The sequence below is a fragment of the Anoplophora glabripennis genome, unplaced genomic scaffold (assembly GCF_000390285.2).
Source record: "Anoplophora glabripennis isolate ALB-LARVAE unplaced genomic scaffold, Agla_2.0 scaffold432, whole genome shotgun sequence".
Taxonomy (NCBI): Eukaryota; Metazoa; Arthropoda; class Insecta; order Coleoptera; family Cerambycidae; genus Anoplophora; species Anoplophora glabripennis.
Genome location: NW_019416822.1, coordinates 75,770 through 88,506, shown reverse-complemented (window position 1 = coordinate 88,506; position 12,737 = coordinate 75,770). Strand labels below are relative to the sequence as shown.

The window sequence follows — 12,737 nt, the reverse complement described above, 5'->3', positions numbered from 1 at the left end:
GATACAGGACGTCAAAAATAATTACGTAAATTGTTAGTGTCGTAGATGCCATGTTTTTTGAAATATTAGAATATTCAAAAGACTGCGTTGACCTTGGAACAAGTACCTGCCAGACAAAGAAAACATGTCTATTTAAAAATATATATTATTTTCTTAAAAATGTACAAATTATGTAGGTATGACTTAAATATTGAATAACAAAATTTGATTAAATTTTTGAAGAGACTAAACATTCACAAATTGATGATTTTTAGGAAATATGGCCATTCTATACACAAGACGTATAAAAAAAATATAAATAAAGTATACAATTATACTTATAATAATATAAGACAAACTTGCAACATTTTTGAGGATCTATTTTTTTACACATGATAAAAACCACCCCGTATAACTTTTATTTTAAAATAGAACATATTTTCTTTACCAGACGATCGTCAGCTGTTNAATGCGACATTTACTTAAAACTTTGATCTACTAACCTTAAATGTTTTTCTTTTTTATGTGTTTTGAATACTATTTGTTGTGCTAGGTTTTGGTTGAATATAAGTGCTATAAAAGATAACTAAATTCTGATATGTCCCAGAAAAGTATAACGTAAGAGTATTGTTACAACGAAACCATTTTTTTAAATATATATTTCTCGTTACAGTTCGTTTTTTACCCGTATTCCTAAAGAAAATTTGGATAGTTCTAAACAAAACGGGTACGTACTTTAATATTAATTATAAATTATGTATCGCATTTTAAGAATAATAAAATGTACTGTATTTATTAACAACTTTAAAAAGTGCAGTTCAAGTAATATTTTGTACAATAATTATCCTAATACATGTGCATATAGGGTCAATTTATCGGATTCGAGAGAAAGAAAACGAATCAGAACGTTAAGTAGTGATGATTCAAATGAGGATATGTAAGTTTAATATATTTTTTTAAATGTAAATCTAATTGTCAGTTTTAGATCTTCAAAATCTAACGATGAAGTAAAGAGAGAGAGCACCAGTGGTAAAACGGCTATTGGTACAATAAAATTGCCCGAGAATAGGTAACTTCATATTTTATTTATTTTTTTATTTAATAAGGTATTTCGACCATTTACTAGATGTTTTTACTCTTAAGCCTCAGTACTTCATCAAAAATTCTTTGTCTTAGGGGTTAACTTATTACAAATCTGATAAAAAGGTAATATAAAATCGTAAATATAAAAATAATTTTGTTATTCAAAAAATTTATTGAAAACTCATTTTTTACTTGCATTGCGTCAATAAGCATTTTGTTGCTGAAATACAGTAAAGCATATCTTTGAAACTTATAAGACAATTACAATGTTTTTAAATACATCCCCATACATATCTCTACACTTTTGAAGTTTGTATAATCCCTTGAGATTTCAAACGATCGCAATAATCAAAAATATGGTACTAATACACAAATATTTTCCCTCCCGTATAGCTTAAAGAGAAGAAGTGGAAAAAGATCACGTATTTTAAGCAGCGATGAGTCCGATGATGATGTGTAAGTAGAAAAAACATTTTTGAAACGAACTATCCTCTAAATAAAACACAGTTCTAGTTCCAAGCAATTGAATTTAAAGGACGAATGTGTTAAATCAGAAGTTCAATCTCCACAGAAGAGAGATACCAATAAACAGGTAGAAGATGTAAGTCAGGATGAAATAAAAAAAGAAATAGAAAGGCAGGATGATGCAGCGAGAGAAGATTATCAAGATGTTGATAAAAATGAAATAAAATCACCCGATAAGCCAAAGATAAATAATTTAATATTTGGTAAGAGAAACTTTAGCTAATATCATTAAGGAGGTTTATCGGGTACTGGGGTATGTCTAAAGTCTTACGAGAGTTTCTGTAGATTCGCTAGTGACTAAAGTAGTAAGCCTTTACATTTGGCAACGTTGGCTATCAAGCATATGGAGGTTAAGTTAGTCAACAACAGCAGTTTGAAGGAGAATTATTATAAATTATTTTTCTTACAAGTACCTAATCGATTTCTATGAGCTGTTGCGCATTCTAAGTGAAAAGACCAAAAAAAATTTGCGTTCTCATAAGACTTCGTACTAAATCATGAAAAATTATTTTATTAATATCTCGTCTCTTAGGTATCCAATCTAGTCATATTTTTTTTGAGGATTTTCTTCATATTAATAAGCTTATATTAATTTTTTTATGAATATTTGTTTGTCATTTCCAAATCAGATAAACCTCCTTAAGTTGTAAAAAAATTCTTTGAAAGTAGAAGTATGTTGTATACAACTATATTATAACATGGTGTTTCATTTTTTAGAAGCCAGAAAATGTACATTTTTCTTATGGCAATAATATGCTATCTATTATTCCAAAATATATTTTCAATTCTCGTGAAAGTGCTCTTTATCTTGTGCAACATTAAACTATTACTTGTATAATGTCATTAGTTTTAGTAGTTTTATTTTTAACTTAAAAATGAAAAGAAATGGTCTTGTTTAGAAACATTTTTTATAGGAAAACAGAAAACCAGTGATGATAAAAAGAAGAGCACTTCAAATGTATACAATCCCAATCAAGTTAATTATGATCCAATTAAACATGCGTCTTGGAAATATAAGGAAAGGTAAGCATTAGTGTTTTGTCCCAGTTTACTGTTTTTGGTGCCTTATTAAACCAGTTTTCTTTGTATTTTTACATGTATTATGATTTGTAGGTATTACTTATTTAACTTGGGAAAAAATAATTTTCATTAGAATAGTAAAGAATAGTGTCCAACTTTCTTTTGGAAAAAAAAATACATTTTTTATTGATTTCTGTAACTAAAGTTTCAGCGCAATTACAAAAAAATAATTTTTATTTTAGAGTTCCATATAGCGCTTTGGCTAGAACATTGGAAGAAATAGAAGATGTTTCAGCAAGATTAAAGATTATTGAAATATTGAGTAACTATTTTAGATCTGTAATAGTTTTAACTCCTGAAGATTTATTACCTAGTGTATATTTGTGTTTGAATAAACTAGCCCCTGCATATGAAGGTAAGTGATTTTTGTAGAGTGCCAGACGTGAACTGATTCCATCATCCCTTCATAATGCACTTATTCAATTTCTAAACCCCTTAAAACCGTACTGCACTGGACCCATGACGGGCAATGATGTATTACTTCGCATTGAATATGATCCTACTATAGTTATTTATTTTCATTTTATATTTTGTATATTTTTAAATAAAACATTGATCGATTCAGGTCTGGAATTGGGGGTAGCTGAAACCAGTTTAATGAAAGCCATAGCGCAGTCTACTGGCAGAAGTATGGCTCAAATTAAAGTGGATGCGAAAGAAGTGGGGGATCTGGGAATTGTCGCTGAAAAATCTAAGTCTAACCAAAAAATGTTATTTAAACCAGCGAGACTCATGGTAAAGGGAGTATTTGATAAATTAAAAGACATCGCAAAAATGACTGGTCAGTCGGTTAGTATAATTAAATATTAAATAACTTAAAAATTAGGTGAATGATAGTCAGTCTGCTTCAATTAATTAAAATAATTTTTGGATTATATAAAGTGTAAACAAATTAAAATTATCTTATAGTAACATAATATAACAATGCGATATTATTCTAAAAATGTATATATTTTAGTCGCAAACCAAAAAAATTGAGAAGATCCAGTCGATGTTTGTCGCTTGCCAGGATTCCGAAGCTAGGTTCTTAATTCGTTCTTTGGCAGGAAAATTGAGGATAGGCCTTGCGGAACAATCAGTGTTGCAAGCGTTAGCTCTGGCTTGTGCCATGACTCCTCCCGGTCAAGAATATCCCCCTAAAGAACTTAATGTGGCTAAGAAAATGTCTGCGGAATCATTTAAAACGGAATATGACAGTTTGGCACTAATATTAAAAACAGCTTATTGGTAAGTTCATCAGATTTTAATAAACACTGGAATCTAGTACACATAATAAAAAAAGTGATTATTTTGAATTACGAAGGTTTCACCAGTTTTATTGCCCAACATTCGGTTGGCAATGCCCGTTTAATTCATCAAGATTATTTTTAAACTATATCTTCAGTCCAGATATTCAGTCATATGTTTCCATATTTCTATGTTTAAAATTACACTATGGATTTGAAATATCTTACCGATTATTTTTATATTAAAGAAGCTTTTTATTCATAAAAAAAATATATACAGGGTGTCCAATAAATAATATGATGTATGTCTGCTTTTGACGCGGATTTACATAGGTCGGTTGTCTATCTTCTGTCATAGCTCCACGTTGGGCGCCATGACGCGGATTTTGCTCGGTTTCACTAGCATATGGTGGAGTTGACCTACTTTTATCTTCCCGCAGCAAATTAAGAGGGGGGTAATAAACCCTCCAAATGGGTCCAGAAGGAGCTCTGGGACGATTCTGTTGGTAGCTGCGATGTCTGCGGAGCTTCGCGAAAATTTTTTGAAATATCGGTGAAAAGTTGAATTGTTTTCTTATTTTTGGATGAGAATTTCACAAATATTTATTTTTACTCACTGTATAATAAAAATAGCTTATTAGAATTAAATGTGTGTGATGCAGAAATTTGTTTTAGTGAGTGTCCAAGTTACGATAAAATAATACCAGTTCTATTACAACAAGGAATAAAAAAATTACCCGAATTTTGCAAATTGACACCAGGAATTCCTTTAAAACCGATGCTAGCTCATCCCACGAAAGGTATACAAGAAGTTCTGCAACGATTCGAAGGGCATAAATTTACGTGTGAATGGAAATATGATGGTGAACGAGCGCAAGTAATAAAATACTATCGTAATTATTCTTGCTCGTTATTAACATACATACTTTGTAGATCCATATAAATGGAAAGGCTGTGCATATTTTTAGTAGAAACCAAGAAAATAATACAACAAAATATCCGGATGTTATTTCTAGACTTGACAAATGTACGTCAGATGAAGTGAAATCATGTATATTGGACTGTGAAGCTGTAGCTTGGGACAGGGAAAAGAGTCAAATTTTACCTTTTCAGATTCTAAGTACCAGAAAGCGAAAGGTAGGTGTTTTATCCTGCATCTCTATACTTTTCAGAAATTTGAAGGCTATATCAAACTATTATCAAGATATTAAAATAGTATTATTAACCTTATCCTGTAGTAATAATTTCCACAAAATTAGTAACTTAGACGATCTAATTATCTATCTTTCCAAATCAAATTTTTTAATATAAATTTCATATGCTGAAAGAAAAAAGACGAACTTATAAATATTTTTTTTTACCCATTTTGATTTTCTTGTGGTTACCTTTCAACCTTTCTGGATAAAAAGGGGCCCACGTGAAATAAAAATAAGTTTCGCGTTCCGTGGAGTGAAGCAAGAACTCGATCGTCGCAAGCCACCCATATCCGCAAAATTACCAACCGCGAACCTAGAAAAACGCTGAACAACATGGCGCCCAACGTGGGGCTCGCTCCGAACGAAAATATGGCGCCCAACGTGGGGTTCGATCCGAACGAGAACAATATCAACAATTAGACCAAGGGTCGGCAACTGGCGGACCGCGGTCCAGATCCGGACCGCGGAAGGTAAAATACTGGACCGCCAAAAATTTTTTGAAAGTATAAATTACTCAAATAAATTATTTAAAAAATGTTTTTTACGTTTAAGTGCCAATCTTATCATTTTTTCTAGTATTTTACAATTGTGTGAGTGTGGGAGTTCTTAATGGTTAGTAAGCAGGTTAATTTGAGTCCAAATTAAAATAAAAAAAATAATATGAATTTTTTTTTGGACCTCGTTAAAAATTTTCAAAAGTATCCGGACCCCACACAAAATTACTTGCCGACCCCTGGTCTATACCCATTCAAATGAACAGAGTATCTTTGTCTTATTTCTGACTACTTAGGTACTTATTATATTTTTGATACTTTTTCATGAAAATCATGGGGTTGAAAATGTTGACTTGAACGGACCCTAATAACTAACAAATTCTCAATGTTTATAATAGTACTGTTTCCATATAATGAATTAGTTTTCAATGACACATAATGTATCCCATAACTCATAACACATCGTAACACATGCTGTATATTATATGAGAATGTATAAAAATTCATAAAATATTTGCATACGGAAATGACGTATATTTCCAGTAGCATTTCATTCATAACCACTACTCCATTACCTCAATTATTCCTGTTCCGGTAGAAGAATCACGATAAAACTACCAGCATCGATAAAAAATGTTATTTATGCAACAAGTGTATAAAGTAACAGGTTTTTCACTAGCGCGACAGTCGCAAGAGTGAAAAGGATACTTTATACACAAGTTGCATGTATAATTTTCCTACTATCAAAAAATATATGTCCTGAAGTTATAAACTATTTCATGCACTATAGTAGGATCGTATTCGATGCAAAGTAGAGCAGAAAATTGTCGGTCTTTTATCAAAGGAAAATTGTGTCATCATTTTTAGGAGGCGTAAGATGAATCATTTCAAATTTAAAATGAAATTGAATGTAAAATCTGAAATACCGCTGCATACGCACTGTGTTCTGGTAGTAACTGTAGTCGCCCAGGTGCATCGAGTGTACGAAGTGATCGGTTATACGTCAGATACTAACCTGGCGAGCTTGGTCATAAAGCAGAGACCGACTCCAAAAAACAAGTAAACAACAGTGACAGAGGTAAAATGTAGTACATATGTGGAATTTAAAAAACAAATTGGATTTATAATAAATTACATTTAAAATAAATAGTTTATGAAAATAAAGGAATTTTTGTAGGAACAAGGGTGCCAGACGTGAACTGATTCGTTCCTTCATAATGTATAAAGAAATTATTCAATTTCTAAACCCCTTAAAAGCGTATTGCACTGAATCCCTTGACAGACAATGATTTACTATTTTGCATCGAATATGATCCTACTATAGTGCATAAAGTACTTCATTCTACGCACTAGGGCCTAAATAATTTAAAAATAAGTCAACTTGTCAACTCGTATTGCAGTTCTGACGGCTAGTGTTGTGAAGGAATGCAAAAATGTCTTATTTTGGGTGCTGATCACGAATAAGATGGCCAGAATATTAAATTTTTGATCCAGCACCCTCGAAACTGGGAGTAGCCTTGTTGAATTCCATAAAGTCAGATTTGAGGTAGTTTTGGCACGCATAAGGGGGTTGCCAGGGTTCTAATCGTAATCTTTATATTCGTAATCATCAGGTACCCTTGATTAATTTGGTTCCATTTATTATTAAAATATCTTCCGAAATACTCTGCAAAAAAATTGGCAAGTCTTGTCTTTGTCAAAATACATATAAAATGTCAGTAGCCAATTAAACTGACGATTTTTTTTTTTTTTCGTTTTAGATATTGGAAATTTTAAAATTGCTTCGACTTTTTCAAGATTTGGTAATATTCCTTCTGATGTAATAATATGTCCTAAGAATTTTACTATTTGTTTTCAAAATTTAGATTTATCCAATTGTATTTTGAAATTGATTTGTCTAAATCTTTCAATAATTAGTGTGATGCTTCCAATAAAAAAAAGATGTTGAAAATATTAGTATATCATCCATATATACTAGACATCTGTAGTGTAGACCTAATAAAACATGATTCATGATTCTTTGGAACGTCGAAGAAGCATTTTTGAGTCCAAACGGCATTCTGAGAAACTCACAATGTCCATTGTCTGTTGAGACTACTGTTCTCTCAATATCTTTGGAATTCATTTCTACTTGATGATATCCAGATAACTCAGTCCTATGTTGTACAATACTGACTTCGTCCTAATTTGTCCAAAACGTGATTTATATGTGGTGTAGGAAATTTATCTACAATTCTGAACTTTCTTTTTCACTGTTGTCCATTTTTTTGGGAACGATCCATATAAGGAATGACCGTGGTGATATTAAACCACGTATTATGTTTTGTTCAAGCATGGAATTTATTTGTTTTTTGACTTCATTGTAAGTTTGTAGAAATCTATACGACTTTGTGTATACTGAAGTATCATCAGTTCTAATTTTGTGTTTGACTTGGTTGGTAAATGTCAATAGAATTTCTTTACAATAATATATGTCTCTAAATTCGTAGCATACTACTCTAACTGCTTCGTATTCTTCCTCATTGCACTGTCTCAGATCTAAATGCTCTAAACTTTTCTTTTGTAAATTCTCGTAGTCTTTTACTGAATTTTTCTTCATCTGTGTCAATCGGTTATGTTTCAAAATTACACAGCTACAAAAAAGTTGTCAGTGTTTTCACGTGACATGTTATCCGTAGTATTTTTGATTCCTGATCACGAATCCGGTGTCAGAATTGAGCTATCACATCAAAGGAATTTCCTAACCTCAAAAAACAGGTCAATAAAAAACAAAAATTCACGAAAACGTTCTAGGAAAAAAAACAAAAATTTTTTTTGACCCCAAAACCTCCCGTATACCAAATTTCGCGCGAATGTGTTATTTTTTTTTAAATTTGATCGGACATCTTGGATCCGCCATCTTGAATTTTGCAAACTGGATCTCGAATTCGTGATCAGCGATCCCGAAAACCCCCTTATACCAAATTTGGCGCGAAAGTGTTATTTTTTAAAATTTGGTCGGCCATCTTGGATTCACCATATTGAATTTTCCAATATTGACCTTGGATCCGTGATCAGCGACCCCGAAAATCCCCGTATTCCAAATTCGTGATATCTGACCTTAATTAACCCATTTCTTTGAGGTTACAAAAAGTTCATGTTCAGCGGGGTCTTAACCATATAAATCAACATTTGAATATAGAAAAAAAATTTTTTCTAATTTTCCTGTTTTTTGAGGTTAGGAAATTCCTGTGATGTGATAGCTCAATTCTGACACCGGATTCGTTATCAGGAGTCAAAAATACTACGGATAACATATGTCGCATGAAAAGTACAGACAACTTTTTTCTTGTGTGGCTGTGTTATCTAAGTCACATCCGTTTACACGTTTACCTATTAATGTGTGCTGTTTACAAGTATAACTGATGCTTCTCTATTTTACATATTTACTATTGCAACAGGCATTTCTATTTTCCCTCATCGCTGGTTCTGAGCTAGTTGTGGGGGATACGCAGTAATAGAAATTCAATGCCCTTCGAAAGCGGGAAGAGGGTGTTCGTAGATGCAAAAAATACTTCTCTAACTTCGGCATTCTTTCACTACATTAACAGGTGATAGTTGTCGGTGTTGTCATTGTGACAGATTCAAATATGCAGAAACACTGTATTTTTCGCATACCGGTTTGGCCAGGTAATTCTTTCGCATAGACTAAGTAAATTACACGCATCTCCCCTATCAACTTCGGGTGGAAGGGGTCGAACATGACATATATCATCGAGGCTGCGACTCTGACTCTCGTAATTGGTTGGCTTTGGGAGCGCACGTGCCCCGTTGCATTTTTTGTGAACCGACCGAATACCTAAAGCGCTTTGCTGTTTGTTTATTTTTATTATTATTCCACTCAAACTTTTGGTAAGTAGACGGATTATTACAAAATAAAAATGGTGTACAGTGTCGAACAAAAAATTAATATTATTAAATGGTATTGTCGTGCAGAAAGTGCAGAGGAAGTCGTTGGTTGATTTATAATTTCATACCCCGACGAACAACTAGAACTGCTAGAACTGTTTTAAATATTTTTCATAAGTTTGAGGAGTGTGGATGTGTTAATCGGTGTACGAAATGTAGCAATCTGGAACCTCGTCAAATTCCTGAAGTAAGGAGAGAAAAAGAGGTTAATGTCTGTGTTTTTGTGGAAGTAAGTGAGCCCTGTTCTTCCTCCCAAATTTTGGAAGACCTTGACATTCCAAGTCGTACAGTTTGTCGCATCTTAAAAAAGAATGATTTACAAAGCCTATAAAATGCAAACTTCTCAAGAAATTATTATGGGTGATCAAATAAGGCGTATGGAGTTTTATGAATCCATTAGGGAAAAAATAGATGAAAATAATGAATTTGATAGGCAGATTTTATTTACAGATGAATCATCTTTTTCCCTACTTAGCCGTCATAATCCTTCAATGGTCCAATATTGGTCCCGGGAAAACAAGCATTTAAGTATACCATAAAGAACGTAGTACCCTCAAAAGGTAAATGTTTGGGCTGGCATTTTAGGCGATAATATTGAGGGTCCCTTTTTTTATTGACAGTAACTTAAATGCTGAGAGATATTTGGATTTATTACAAAATAGTGTTGTACCAGCTGTACGAAACTTGGATGTAAATTTTGAGGAAATTTGGTTTCAGATGTCCTGCACACAATGCAAGGCCAGTTCAAGATTATTTGGAACAAACCTTTCATGAAAGGCTTATTTCCACAAGAGGTATCATACTTTGGCCTCCTCGATCTCCAGATCTGACACCCTGCGGCTTATTCTTATGGGGTCATTTAACGCAACTTCTCTACAAACATCGACAAGAAAGAGCCGCAAATTTGGACGAATTGCGGCTTAAAATTAGAAATATTTTAGGATCAGTTACTCCTGAAATTTTATCAAATGTTTGTCAAGAATTTTACGACAGATTAGGGTATTGTGAAACTCAAGCACGTGGTTTAGTTGAACACATTATTAATTAATAATAAGCTTTATTTAATAAGCATTTGAAAATAATTCATTATTTTGCATAAGAATTATTCTTGGAAAGCCCGAAATGATTTCACTTAAAACCTCGATTAAGCTTGTGCTTAAAGAATCACGCGTAAATTGTGGTTTTTATAATGAAACCGTCAGTTAAGCATAGCTGACGGCTTATCTTCAATAGAACGCATATTTAAATTACCCCAGATAACACAACTATTTATAACATGCACTCAGCGTCCACCATAATCTGAAACATAAAATATTAGACCAGAGATAACTATCCAGCGGGAACGAATAAATATTACGCAAATACAGGCATTCCTACATATTTGAAATTTCAAGTCACGCACCCTTTAAAGTCGCTCAGGTATATTAGGAAATAAATGCAACAAGAGTAGGTACTCGAAACATTCAGGCAACAAGAATAAAAAAGTACAGCAGCATAATAGAAATACCTAGAAAACAGTGGTTATTCAGATACCACAGGTTCTTCAACAATTGAAGTTAAACTAATCTTAGTCCAAAAATGCTTCTTCTGATTTTTTGTGTAGCAGTAAAGCGTTCTAAATATTAAAGAAGGCCATTGGCGACACGAGACACGAGTTTATCAATGGTACAGATGTTTTCAGGAAGGCCAAGAAGACATCGAAGATGAGGCGGCGAGATCTAGTCGAATATGAAGGTCCTTCTAACAGTTTTGTTCGATTACAATGGAATAGTTCATCACGAATTTTTACTGCACGATGTACAGTTAACAAGTTTTGCGTAATTTGCACGAGGCAATTAGGAGAAAACGACAAGAACACGAGAGACAACTCGTAGATTTTACACCACGACAACGCACCATGCATACCGGTTTGCATATCCAACAGTTGTTGGCGAAACACCACACCGTTGTAACGCCGCAATCACCCTATTCTCCGGACATGACCCCTGTGACTTTCCTATTTCTCAAACATAAAAGAATATTTAAAAGGCAAAATCGCAAACCGTGCTCAAAACGATACCTAAAGGAGCGTTCCGCCAAACTGCAAACAATGATGGCATAAGTGTATAATATAACAAAAGGGCTGCTTTGAAGGGTATGGGATAAAAATTGAAGAATACATAGGTAGGTACTTTCTGAGAAAATTAACAATTCCCGTTAATTTTTTATCAAACCTCGTATTTTGACTCATCTCTTTAAACCTAAGATCTTTAGTTTTCGTTTCATTAAGCTTCTATTTTTTCGGAAATTGAATTTTTTCTTTTTAATCGAAATCTGTATTAGCTATATTCAAATTGTTTAATTGACACCAACAAGGTATTTTCACGTACTGAAAATTTCAAAAACTATTCTTGGGAAAGGACCCCGCACAAAATGAATGGAAATTGGGTCCCGCTAGATTTGGATGAAATTGTAATATGTTATAGTTCTCGACATTCTGATGAAAAGTTGTCACGGTCCCAAAGTGATTCTATGGAAAGTTTCAGAGACATAGAGGGGGGAAGTGTGTGATTTTGGCTGTAGGACTGAGTAAGCTTCACGAAGTTTCAAGTTGATGCATTCAAAAACTGAGGCATGTAATGAATTTTGACCAGTAGGTACAATGCGTTTGGGATCGCTGAACCTGAATTTTTGGATAGCTGAGCTATCTAAGGTCACCTGGAGGTCAGGTAAAGGTCGTTTCAAGGTTAAACTGAAGAAAAGACGTATTGAATTTTGACCAGTGATTGTAAAGGTTTTTGGGCTCGCAGAATCTGAATCTGGAGATAGCGTAACCCTAAAGGTCACCTTCAAGTCAATTCAAGGTCTTTTCAAGATGAAACTAAAGAAAAGTCTGGTACTGAATTTCAACCAGTGCGCATATAAGTTTTTTTTTTGGGGGGGGAACTGAATTCGGGGATAGCTTAGCCCTACAAGGTCACATTTAGGTCAAGTCAATATCATGTCAAGGTCAAAGTAAAGAAAAAGCCTTTCACGAATGTTAACCTGTAAATATGTATGCTTTTGAGATCGCTGAACCTGAATTCGGGGAAAGCTTAGCCCTATAAGGTCACCTGCGGGGCTTGAATTGAGATTAAGTCAAATGAAATGACCTTAACTTGATTTCCAGGTGACCTTATAGGGCTAGGCTATCCCCGAATTCAGGATCAGCGGTCTCAAAAGCATAC

General features: G+C 33.4%; 1 protein-coding gene across 1 annotated transcript; it reads left to right on the top strand.

The window, feature by feature from the left end:
- Positions 1 to 482: 482 nt before the first annotated feature.
- On the top strand, positions 483 to 11,263 carry LOC111691955 (DNA ligase 1-like). Its single transcript, XM_023455512.1, has 13 exons — positions 483 to 597; positions 653 to 706; positions 845 to 916; positions 965 to 1,048; positions 1,456 to 1,518; positions 1,570 to 1,790; positions 2,502 to 2,610; positions 2,850 to 3,022; positions 3,233 to 3,456; positions 3,626 to 3,894; positions 4,569 to 4,770; positions 4,827 to 5,030; positions 11,213 to 11,263. The coding sequence occupies exons 1-13, from the start codon at positions 578 to 580 to the stop codon at positions 11,261 to 11,263; spliced, it is 1,746 nt and encodes a 581-aa protein (XP_023311280.1). The 5' UTR covers positions 483 to 577.
- Positions 11,264 to 12,737: the final 1,474 nt, after the last annotated feature.

Excerpts from the sequence above, each read along its gene's own strand:
- LOC111691955 (XM_023455512.1), top strand. The coding sequence starts at position 578 with ATGTCCCAGAAAAGTATAAC. Across the intron at positions 1,519-1,569 it reads GATGAGTCCGATGATGATGT|TTCTAGTTCCAAGCAATTGA; the intron begins GTAAGTAGAAAA and ends AATAAAACACAG. Across the intron at positions 5,031-11,212 it reads TAAGTACCAGAAAGCGAAAG|GAAGGCCAAGAAGACATCGA; the intron begins GTAGGTGTTTTA and ends AGATGTTTTCAG.